The sequence below is a fragment of the Trachymyrmex septentrionalis genome, unplaced genomic scaffold (assembly GCF_001594115.1).
Source record: "Trachymyrmex septentrionalis isolate Tsep2-gDNA-1 unplaced genomic scaffold, Tsep1.0 scaffold89, whole genome shotgun sequence".
NCBI classification, from domain to species: Eukaryota; Metazoa; Arthropoda; class Insecta; order Hymenoptera; family Formicidae; genus Trachymyrmex; species Trachymyrmex septentrionalis.
In genome coordinates, this window is record NW_017306081.1 from 235,634 (window position 1) to 248,872 (window position 13,239).

General features: G+C 30.2%; 1 protein-coding gene across 1 annotated transcript in view; it reads right to left on the reverse strand.

Annotated features, from left to right (window-relative positions):
• Nucleotides 1-13,239, reverse strand: part of LOC108755586 (acetylcholine receptor subunit alpha-like) — a 307,465-nt gene that overhangs the window by 161,911 nt on the left and 132,315 nt on the right. Inside the window, exon 3 of the mRNA XM_018498684.1 lies at nt 4,707-4,751. Within this exon, the coding sequence (XP_018354186.1) occupies nt 4,707-4,751 (45 nt within the window). The remainder of the gene's footprint in view (nt 1-4,706; nt 4,752-13,239) is intronic.

The window sequence follows — 13,239 nt, forward strand, 5'->3', positions numbered from 1 at the left end:
TATATACATATATAGTGCATTTACATGTATATCTCGGTTCACATGTTGATTTGAAATCGATTGATTTTTTGAACCGTTTGATTTGATATCTACTAGATATTCTATTGATCTTCGAAAGAAGATTCGATGCAGCATTGACGTCGCTCTTCTGGATGCAGCGTTAATAAAATGTTGATTTCCTCTAAAGATCAATAGAAAATGTAGTCAATATCAAATCAAATGGTCCAAAAAATCAATCAATATTAATTTGGTTTCGACTAGAGTATTGATTAAAAAATTGCTATTAGTGTAAATCATTTTCTTATAATGTATTTATTGTATTATATATAGAAACATACGTGTCAAATATGTTTTATTTAATTGTTTCTTCATAAAGTTTGCTAAGTTCGTAATTATATATTTTACACACGTTATATTTTAACGTAACTAATTTCTTTTTTAAATTACCAATATCTTTATGTGATTGATATTTAAAAAATAAAAGGAGGATAAAAGGTAGCGGAGGATAAAAAGTAGAATATAATACCTCGTTGACTTACTTTTAACGAGGTATTATATTCTTTTTTGCTGAAGATGACTCCAAAGTGGCTCCGAAACATTCGATACAATAAATGAAGATACAATAATCGCTAACACTTGAGTATTATTTGCATCTCCTAACTTTTCGCTCTTACATCAGCGTTAAACTCTTATTAGCCTTGTTTTATATTTCTAATTCTGCGATTAAATTTTTTGCGCACGATGTTATGAAAGGTATTGAGAGCTATGAAAAAGTCAGTTCTACTATTGCTTTGCCTGACTCGTTCATTGCATATTCAGGGATGTTTTTTTCAGTACAGTTGATTTTCTATTTTTTTAAATACAATTCAGGCAATTTTAGTACATCAGTACTTTTTTGAAATATATCGATTCGATGTCGATTCTATTATCATTTCTGACTGGGAATACATCATCGCGTGGCGTCAATATATTATATCCTATCAGAACACTTCTGTACAAGATTGCCTTCAGATGCAGTCTCCTTCTTCGAGGAGCATCCCTGTGCATATTTATTGTAAATAGATTTCTGTTCTTTTAGCATTCTGGTTCGTAGATTATGTTGCTGCTAGGTTAAGATATACTAAAGCATTTTACCGACTCAGCTTCTATATTTCACTTTTTTTGATTATCTATAGTGTTTAATAGATTATTCTGAAGACTGATATCAGTGCAAATTGTATTCTGACTGGGCTCATACTTCATATGGCAATAAGGGAAATTTCCATTCCTTTTGCGATAAATGTTCTTAATTAGAAATATTATATTTTCCACTTTTCACATATTTATTAATTTTCTAAAAAAATGATCTTTTTAAAGGATGACATTTTGATTTTATTTATATTAAAGCTTATATAATTTAGTACTTAATTCTTTCAAAACAGGTAATGGCTTTTTCAAAACCACGTTGTTTTGAAAGAGCTGAATTTCTTGTTCATGAAAAATATAATAGTGATTAAATCTCAGTTAATGACTAAATATTATTTTTCTATTAAAGGGATCTTATAGATAAATGAGTACACTTAAGTAAGAAAGCGATTATATTTGCTTAATACCAGATTAAGTATTTTTTCATATTTTGAAAAAAAAATGAAAACTCTTTATGCCCACTCTCCTCTACACCCCGATTATGTTCAAACTTGCAATAATCTGAGATACTAATAATCCTTCCTAAATTAAATTAAAATTTGTAAAGAACTATTATAAAAAATATTTTTATCTGTGAGAATGCTGGTCTCTAAGGATGCTAGCGTGATATCTAAATTCGATTTCCAGCTTAGATAATATTTTTTGCAATAAGTTCTTTATGGGATTTAATTAAATTAATGGAGATTTTTTATTATCATTTCAGATTAATTAAGTTACAAATCCGAAAATAATTGGCGCGCAATCATAGTTCTGAGATAATTATATTCAAAATACATATCGATGTGTTACTTTAAACATCCAATTTTCACTGTAATTGGCAGCCTCGTATTTAGTTGTTTTAAATCACATTAAATCAATCAAAGATAATTTAAACAATTAGTAAAACGATGTAATTGTTATTAACAAATGTATGTAGCAATCCTATTACTTACTAATTGCTCGATTACTCGATGTAATATTCATTCAAATCTCAACATTCTCATCATGTATATAAAGAAACCACTTCTTTATTATCCTGTCAGAACTAATAATTTTATATAATTTGAATAAGAGATTATATCTACTTTTAGAAATATTCAAACGTATGAAAACGTTAGTAGAGAAAAGTAGTTTGAAGTACTCTTGGCAATGTATGTTGCAGCGCTGATCATGTACCGCTAGCATTCTTTGTACAAAAAATGTCAAAAAGACACGAAAGGAATGCGCAGAATATCCGATAATAATGACGTTTCTTAAAATGAAATTGCGAAAGTCGCCCACATCGAAACTTTGCATCACAATATCTCCGATTGTAGGACACACAGAGAAAAAATAAAGACACTTTCATTATATATTTCGGGTAGAAGCTATTATTACTAGATTAAAACCTACTTAGAACTTGATCGGTCCTTTATTGAAATCTTATAAGCGCGGTTTAGAAAATCTCGACGGTTCGTGTAAAAATACACGGAGCTAACATGTTGCGCGACACTACCGTGTCTTCTGATACCACTGGAAAATCAGTGAGTATCTAGAATTCAGATTTTTAGAGAGTACATTTTGAAATATAAGTGTACTTTGTTCTTTATCGTATTTATTATTTTTTCTTTTTATATTTATTATTATCTAATAAATCAGTACACGCGGCATTTCGTTAAACTTAAATCACATATATCATTTCGCACGAGCTCCCGATTCGAAAGTGACAGACAATTAATCAAGTGCAAATTGAAAAAAAATTTGAAATAATATATCTCAATGTAAGCGTCGTTGACGAAATCATTATTGATCGAAAGTACGAACATTAACATAATAATAATTTGAAATTCTCATTTTTCAAAGATGATCATATTTGATACCCCGAGACGACGATGTCTAGAGCATCCCATCTTGAGAGATAATGTGAGACGTAACAAAACGCATCACTAACTACGTTTACACGGCTCGGTTTACGCCAAAAAGTTATAACATTGACGTTATAAAATTAACCAATCATTGCTATTCCTTTGAAGAATGGAATAACTGTAATTGGCAAGTTTTAGAACATCGATGTGATCGTAAATCAATCCGTGTAAACGTAATTACTATCAGCTCGCTTAGGAGTAGTGTATACGTACAATGACTTTAGGTGCGTTCCACTTCATACATAGTATTTTGTACTATGAATTAATAATACAAGTAATTTGCAGTTACTGTGTCCTTCGTGTAACGCAAATCAATGAAACAGCCCTTGTTTCCCAAACGTGAATGTTGGTTACCTCGTTAATTTTCTCTTTTTAATGTTTTAATGTTTATAATGGTCCAATTACACTAAATAAATTACGCTTCTTACAATTTTTTTATGAATATGTAATTGTTTAAGATATAAAATGTTAAAATTTCTAATATTGTTACATAATTTTAATACAGACTAATTTAAGTAATATACTCGCTAATTCTTTCTTATTTTTATCAAACCTCGCGTATCGTCGCAGTTCGGAAAAAGAATGATTTCTCTTAAAATACTTCACGTGCGCAATTAAATGCTAATACAATAAATAATACATTTCGCGAGTATATCACTTAAATTAGTCTGTATTAAAATTATGTAATAATATTAGAGATTCCAACGTTTCATATCTTAACCCAGTCACAGTGAGCCATATGAGAGACACCTTTTTGGTCTTTTGTTACCATTTTATCTTTTGTTTTCAGAGTAAACTCACGGGTTTTTTGCAAATAAAATAAGATTCAAACTTCAAAAAGCAGGGCATGTTTCATGATTATCTAATAATTTTTATTTGTTATAAACAAATTTATACCAAAAAATGGATGTTTTTCCGAATTTAATTTATTTGGCAGATTTTGACAATAAACATGTATTGCAAATTATTGTTTCCAATGTTTTTGAAGTCGCTGAATTCCAATTCGCCACCAGATTTTTAAAATTTAAAATAGCGAATCTAATATGACGACCAGAACTACAAAAAGTGATTATTTTTGCAATTGGTCAATTATTATTGCATTGAATCAGTCATTTTTAACACTATATATTATTGTTGTTAATGTATTGAATATGGGAATAAGTTTATGGAATTAAGTTTAATTTGGGAATAAGTTTAAAAATTATTAATTTTTTGATACGCCATCTTGAATCCGCCATTTTGGATTTGACTTTTTTTGTAATTCGACCCCGGATTCAGATTCAGCAGCCTCAAAAATATAAGAAACCATCCTTCCTGTAATGATTGCTACATCCCCTGAATTGCGTGACTGAAGGGTTAAACAATTACATATTCATAAAAAAATTGTAGAGAAAAGGGAGTAAAAAATTCGTAAATGTTTTATGTGAGAAATAAAACATTTACGAATTAAATATTTAAAAGAGAGAAAGGGAGAGGGGGTGAGGAGGGGGGAGAGAAAGGAGGAGGGTGGGAGGAGGGAGGAGGAAAGGGGGAGGACGAGGGAGGGGAGGGGAGGGAGCGAAGGAGGGAGAGAGGGGGGAGAGAGAGAGAGAGAGAGAGAGAGAGAGAGAGAGAGAGAGAGATTCATTTATCGCTCACCTGTTCAACCCATAGGTTTGTCGTCATAATCTGATTCTTCAAGTTCTGTAACAAAAATTATTTCTTTTAATAAATATAAATTACATATATTTTTTAATTGTACAATCTATAATTAATTGTTCGTTTAAACCTACAATTTCTATTTCTATAATTTATTCTAATTATTATATGTACATAGTTAGAATAAATTTAGTTTGGTATACTCGTATTTTAAAAAATATCTATAATTTAATTTATATTAAATTTTGTTTCAATTCTTTATTATACATCTACACACATTTTTTGATAAATTTACGTAATCTTCAATGCAATTAAAAAAATTTTTAATTCATTTTAAATTTATTTGCTTTAAATAACAGGGAATGACGTTAATTAAGATTATATGAGAAATAAATCATTTGACGTTCTCTGAATTTGTTTAACTTCTAAAAACAATTCCTATGGTTCTATTTGGTAAGCGTTTGGCAACGAGTCTTCTTCAATAGAAAGTGTACGGCACTAGTCTTCTTTTTGCATCTGTCAGCCGCAGCGCATTGTAATTTCCGGATTCAACGTCGCCCTTCGACTAATTGGACTAGCTAACAGTTCGGGTGCATAGATGGAACTTGCAGTTGTAATTCTAGTTATGGACTGTTGGTATGCGATTTTGGACTTTCTGCTATTTCGTGAATCCCTGACATTCACAATTCAAACTATATCATACGTGGAATCTATCCACGCCCGCATCTGTTTGCATGTGCGAGCAAATCTAATCCTGATTGAATGCAAACGATGTGTCGGAGACAAGTATATCCTCAAATATTTCTGCGACATTTATACAATTGCTGTTGATTTTGGATATACGATTATTAATTATTATCGATTATTAATTATTACGATTATTATCTGTTAGATGCTGCTATCGATATTATAATTAGAGTAATCAGAACTTTTATAGTTATTGACAATCAAAATTTTAATGTTAACATCATTAATTTAATGACATACAAGTATTATTACTGTATTACCTGATATTATCAAATTTAGATATATTAATTTTTGAACAATGAATTAATTTCTTATTTAATTTAATTATGTGAATTACAATTATTTCCTCGTTGCTTTTGCTTGTTTAATTTTGCAATAATAATTTACCGCATAAATTGATCTATAGTCATAAATTCCATCATGTGTCGAAACAATAAATATATACATTAACGATGTTGGGCCTTTCGCTGTGACATCAATGAGGTGTCCGACAAGGTAATCATCGCAACATAGTCGCATCGAGGGACCGGTATTGAATGGTATATTCACTCTGGGATGAGTTATCCTCCGTGATAGTAAGGCGGACTGCATTCATATGCAAATGTAATAATACCAATATAGCTTTAGTCTGCGCGTTTCGATGAATCTTGGATGTAAATGTAACGAAGACCGGATATATTATCGTGGTGTTATTAAGAGCGTTGATGTTGTTTTATGTGGAAAATGTAATTTGGTTTTTTATCTCTATAATTATAATGACATTCGTTGAAACGTATTAAAAGGATAAATATGATAATAAAACGGAATAATATGAAAAGATCATTTTCGTTTTAGTTAATCGCATTTAAGTCTGTATTCGTTTTATCAATGTTTTTTTAAATGATAAATTATACGTATTGTACTTCTCTAATATATTTTACCTTAATCTCTCTCTCTCTTTCACATTCTTTAAATAAAAAATGCACCTTTAACAAGAACATTAATTTTTCTACAATAATTAAAAAAAAGTGGTGTTACTTTTTGTATAAATATTATTTCCTTTTTTCTTTCAATGTTTCGTATATAATTGTCGTAAACAATTGTCAGATTAATTGTTACTTACGCGACTCTGTCGAATCGATTGAATTATCGCGAGATTATAGAGCTCATCGGGTGACAAGCATTATCGCGATTATAGGGGCAAAGGCTAATTAATTCGTGCGTATTCGATATACGCACACGTGTTCGCCAATTCGCTTGAAATTAATGTCATGTCGATTGTAACCACGGAAAGCGGAAAACTCGCATGTCGGTTTATACGAATTTCCGCGTCAATACGAGACTGCACTTGTCGATCTGAATAATCAATTTTGACACGGGATAGTGTCGAATGCAACGACAACGATAATAATAATAATAACAATAATCTCATGCTTCTTAGCGGTTTAATAATATAATGTCTACTAATATTTATATAACAATAATGACAAATCTAATACAATGACATAGTAACTATTGAAATCGTTATTTTGTATTGCCAATAATTAATGATAAATGATAACATAGTTTGACTCATGATATTACTAATTAATTTCCATTAATAGTAATATAATGGCGTAATAGCAGCAGTTGCTCATTATTGAAATTAGCCAATACGCGGATCAGCTACGACGTGAACTATTTGAAAAGTAGCAGAGTAACTCCGAACTGTTCTGCATCAATACCACAACGTCCACGACATATTGCCAATTACGGGCAGGGTGAAAGGTAATTAGCAAATTACTTTATGTTTAATTAAACTCTGATTGCGGTGGCGCGTGGATGTGCTATCCGATCGCGCGAATGTACCATTAGAGCGAACGCGTAATATGTTAATTGATTTCAACATAGCAGCGGGTTTTGATACGTAAGTGGATATTAGATTCATTGTGCTGTCCATACGAATCGTAAATTAAAAATTCCTATCGAGTTTCCGTGCTTGGACGCAAGAGTATTCGCACGTCGCAATCAATCGTTTCTAATTAATTCTCGCGCAATGCGGCATGTACCGGAATTAGTTAGATCAAGAAAAGATAAATTATTTTTATTTTTTAAACTGATAACAATAAAGATAATAATTATTGTGCAAAAGATATTCAATCGTGATCTTAGAGAGATAAAAAATAAAGATACAGCAGTTTGTCATTTATAAATATTGTTAGATTAATTATTTATTAAGGAACATTGTGTAATGTTTCCATTAACTATATTTATCATGTCGATATATTCAAACGTAATTTTCTAAAAATTTTATATATTCTAAAGATTCTATCTTGTTGTAGTCAATATATTGGTTAAAGTTATTTATATGTTTGTCGTTTACTAGAAAATTTAATATTACTAGTAAAAATAATAATAAATATTAAATAATATTTAATAATTATAATAATAAAAAATCTATTGAAAAAATATATTTTAGAAAATACATTTAAAAGTCTGATCCTCCTCCGTCCTTTTACGAATTTATTTAAATATAAACATGCTTGTCTATATCTAGAGTCGTCTGTTGAAGCGATATATTGCAAACGTATTGTAACATAAGAGGCATAATTATAAGAAAAATAGTAAGCGTTGTCAGGTAGATTTAATTTGTATCGTTCTTCGAGGACATTAACATTGATTTAAAACTTGGTAATACAATAGATAAGTTTTGTACTTGCTCGAAGATTTTAAGAATGATAAGAAAAGAAAAATAAAATTCAGACCTCAAGCTTTTTAACGTTAGTTTTCAATCAGTAAGTAACCAAATTGTTTTGTAACATTGCAAACAAGAATGTCGATTTTGAATATAAATTTCAACGGGAGAACATGAGAAAGAAGAATATTTCATATATAAAATTTACGCACATAGAAAAAGAACTGTAAATTATAATTTTATATTCTTTCCAAATGTAAAATATTAATTAAATTGAACATATTTATATCCTGAAATTGAACATATTGGTATCCTGCGTCAGAATATCGAATTCTGACACAAAATCCGGAATTAATCGGTGACCGTAAGTCAAACAAAGGACAAATGTTATGAAGTTGACAAGACGACAAAGAGAACGAATATATGTAACAAAATGTTCTCGAGAATAATTTCTTTATTTCTGATGTCGTAAATCAAGATGACCGATTGGAGTGAGATTAGAATGGCAAAAATAGATGTATGCTCGGGACGGTTAGTGAGAGATGAATAAATGCTCTATTTTCCGGCGTTGAATATTTAAGATTATTGAATATTCACGGAACGCGTGAACGTTTCTTTATTATAATATGAATTTACGCAAAGCATAATTTTTTGCTGATAATAGAAACATCTTGAATATATCAATCGTGTAAATGACTCAGAGGATTGCAATTATCAAGTCTGAAACTTGTAATGTAGCTTAAGCTTGAATTTAATTTTTAATTAAACATACAAACGTTAAATAAACCTTTTATAAGTTTTTTTATTACTTGCAATCATCTACGAATGGTAGATAACATTCAATCTTCTGTTTTATAGCAATTAGATATCTGTATTTATTTACAAACGTTTCAGAACAGATACATTTATTAGAACGTATATTACTTTTAAACATTTATCGATTATGCTCATCAAAAGAAACTAATGTATTTTACAAATGTACACATCACATTAATGAAATCCGACGCATATCGTACAGTACCGAGCTGCGACTGACGTGAATTTGACATGCGCTATTTAAACGCTTCGCCAGCAATGTGATCCTCTAAATGCATTAAACCGCAATAATTAAGAGGCATGTTGACGATCGGCAGCTGCATTTACAAATATCGATCGATGTTTAATCTAATTTCTTTTTAATAATATAACAGCTGTTGGAAACGAGTAAAGAGATTTCCACATAATATCATCCCACGCACTTAATAAAATATTTTACATCACACTATAAGATTATGCTACATATCATTTACGTTTTGTTAAAAGAGTTATATGTTATATGTAATGCTATAAAAATATTATAGCATTAATTCATTAATTTTTCAAGACGCCTTTAATGTTATTATTTATTGAAATTTTCATTTATTTGATAATTATACAATATTTACGAATTTTTTTAAGGAACGCACTATTTAAATAAAAACATACTAGAAGTATTTCGATAGTACTAAAAAAAGTTTTTCAAAAAAGAAAACCCATTTATTTAAAAGTTTCTGGTGGAAACGACGCATAAAATTTGCTCGGTGCTTTTAGGCCTCTCGAGGCTTTTTCACGATTCTTATAGCTTTCAGTTTTTATGCGATATTCGCGCGGTGAGTACAGAATGTTAAATTTTACACTGTAAATTTAAACGCGTGGTTCTAAACTATTTTATTAATGACATGCAGAGAGATTTTTTGCGTATCACATTTCCACAGAAAAATATTTTATAATTACTTCACACTCATTAGAGTGTGTTGTATTATTTACACAATACGTTTTATTAAAAAGGTTATATGAAAATATTATAACAATAATTTTTCGAGATGTCTTTAACATTATTATATATTATATTAATTTTTATACTTTAACATGAAAGAGTCTTGTTTAAAATCCACTTTTAAAATATACTTAGCAGATTTAAAATTGAAAATCAATTTTAGAGAGTTGGAATTTACTTTTTTAGAATTTCTGATTATAGGAGAGGAGGTAACTACTAGCTGAAATATTATCCCACAGATTACATGATTTTATATGATTTCATCTGATTACAAATAACTTTTTTCACTACATATTATGAAGTCATTTGATAAAATGACTTATACGATTTTATTTAATATTATACAATAATTTCTCATGATTACATATGTAATTATCGGATTACACATATAGAGATTTCATATAGATTTTATAATAATTTCAAGAACTCTGTCCCACGATTACATTAAGTAGTTACCCCCTCTCTCGAGTATAGATTTTTCAAAACAAAATTATCACGTTATGGATGGATCGCAGAATAAAATTAAAACATTTAAACCGCAATTATTTATAAACAATAATGTATCTGCTCTTTTAGCATATATTTTATTATATTCTTGATAATCAGTGAAACCCAAGTCTGAAAAATGCATACTGTTATTACGAAATCGCACATAAAAGTAGATTAGTCGCGCGTTGCATGACAAAATAATATTTATTTTATACTTGCATATATTTGCCTGCAATCGCAAATTGTTGCATATGAATAACATAAACTAAATGTCGTGATGCAAACGCATGAAATTAGAAAGCTAAATTTGCGACGGGAAGACTTTCGCCATATAGTGTGCCATATAGTTATCACTTGCAATTATTATTAGACAAAAATTGACTGCACTTGTAAGTGGTAGGCAATTAATAAATTTCTTAATCCTAATTAAAAATAATTATTAAATATATAATTGTTATTTATATTAGTTAATTATAAGAATTGGAAAAGATACGGGCAGTAGGAGTCAAATGCAGAAGACGTCGCGCAAATAATATATATATCTATAAAATATGAAACTTCTTTATTCACTAAAATGCGCTTACATGTTTCGGCTCACTTTTGAGCCCTCCTCAGAGACAATAAAAATTAACATACACAATCTGTGAATAAAAATTATCCTATCATGGTGAGCACCCCTACCTTGAGAATTTAAAAAAATAAGATGATTAATTATACAACAAGAAACAAATTAAGAAAATTGATAAATGCAGATGGCATGGTATCAATTGATGTGTCAAATTACAGTTACATTCGCTTTTCAGCATAAATCACATGCCAATCGTAATTGAATATTCAATTTGTATCGGCAATTCTCGGTGTAACCGCATTTTTATCTCGCTGCTCCTATATATGCCCAAGAGAAATTTACATATTTATGAGCAAATCTCAGTCTTCGTAGAAACGCTTACGAGAAACGCGCCTTTCGTGTTTATACATGTACATACGAGTACTCTTGACTGCGTCTGGTAAAGTTACAAGTGAGCAAGCTCGCTATTACTTGCAAGAGTTACCCGTCAGTTTCATTTTGCTTATACTTATGCATTTAATTACATCATAAGACTGGACCGAGCGATGAAAGCTAAAGTGAACAACCTTTTTCAAATTTATGTAATCCTTTTCATAGTTGAGCTTTATTCCTTGTCTAAATATAGAACGGGATTTGATAATTAGAACTAAACTCCGATAAAACTTCTTGTCTTTCAATTTACTTCTTAAGAGTTCTTTAATTTAATTTTAATTAGTCGTTTTAACTTTATGCATTACATTTTATATATTCATTAGAAGTGTTTTAATGTTTGTTGTAATCAATCATAATTGCGAGCAAGCACGATGTTGTAGGTGGCCCACCTACTGACCGTCATTATCATGATAACCCACTTGACATTTCTGCATCGACATTAGGGCGCGTCGTAGTGCTGAAGGATGTATTTTACGCTGATGTTTGCTCGGGATGGTTATCGCGGAGGAATTCCGGTTTCAGAAGTAGGGATAAACAGATAGTGTTTGATCAATGAGCAAAAGGGGAAGTAGGTAGCATCCGGAGGGAGAAGGAAGCACAAAGATGAGGGTGTTTTCAAAAAGGTTAAAAGGAGAAATATCAGTTCTTTTGGGAATATTACAAAAAAAACTACTCAAATACTTTTGTGTATCAATTGCTATACTGGCAATTATTCGACCACTTAATTGTTAGGGCAAAATAATTCCACATAATAAAACAAAATTAATTGTTTTAAAATGTTGCAACCAACTCGTCACCAGATATCATGTAAAAAAACAAAAAAAAAATTGCAATACTATCCCATAATAGTTTTGTAAAAATTATTGCAGTTAATTTCAAGTTAAATTATGTCAGCGGCAAATAACGCTAAGAAGAAAATTGCGCTAGGAAGAACGCCAGATATTTAGGATCGATCAAGGGTGGAAGATTAATGAAGATCGAAGTCACTGATATATATTAGCAAGCGTGCTAGACAGCTTCTTGCCGTAATTTCACATTCCTGAGCGACGGAGGCGAAACGGTAAGATTCATTATGATTTCCATCATCTGTCGTCTGACTCTCATCTTCGTCCCTTAGACAGCTCGATTAAGCCCAGCACGATCGTGTCAATCTCGTTGACTCGTCTCTAATTACATTACATTTCTACAATTATGGGTTCTTATATATAATATTACTGTTCCGTTAATAGTGATCCAAGGAGAAGGAGACGAGAAGAGAGAGAGAGAAAGAAAGAAAAAGAGAGAAGGAGGGAGGGGAGGGGAGAGAGAGAGAGAGAGAGAGAGAGAGAGAATTTAAGTAACTCTTAAGTATCAGTAATTTTTAATTATACAGGATGTCCCGAATTTAAATGGCCAAACTTTTTTCGATAGAGTGTAGGGGATCTCGCTAGAAAAGACTTTTTTTTCTTAATTTAGCGATTTCCTATATCCTCGAATTGGCTATTTAAATTTAGGGCACCCTGTATGACTCAAATCGTTCGAGATATATAGTACATATGTATTTTACAATTAGTTACATATTTTTGTGCTTAAGTTTACTTTTTTATAATTTGCAATATTTTATCTAATTGTAAGTTAAAAATTTATTACATATAGAAAATATAATTACTAGCCAAATTAAAACAACAATTGTGTATAGTAATTTTTCTAAAAAAAAAGTCTACGGGAAACTCTAAAGAGGTTACAATTTCTTTTTAATAAATAAAGGAAACTTAATCCTCAACTACAGTGAGTGGGTCATTTCGACCTGAGTGATAATTTTAGTTTGCTATATTTTTGTACGGTTAGTATTGCAGAGTTGAAAGACGAG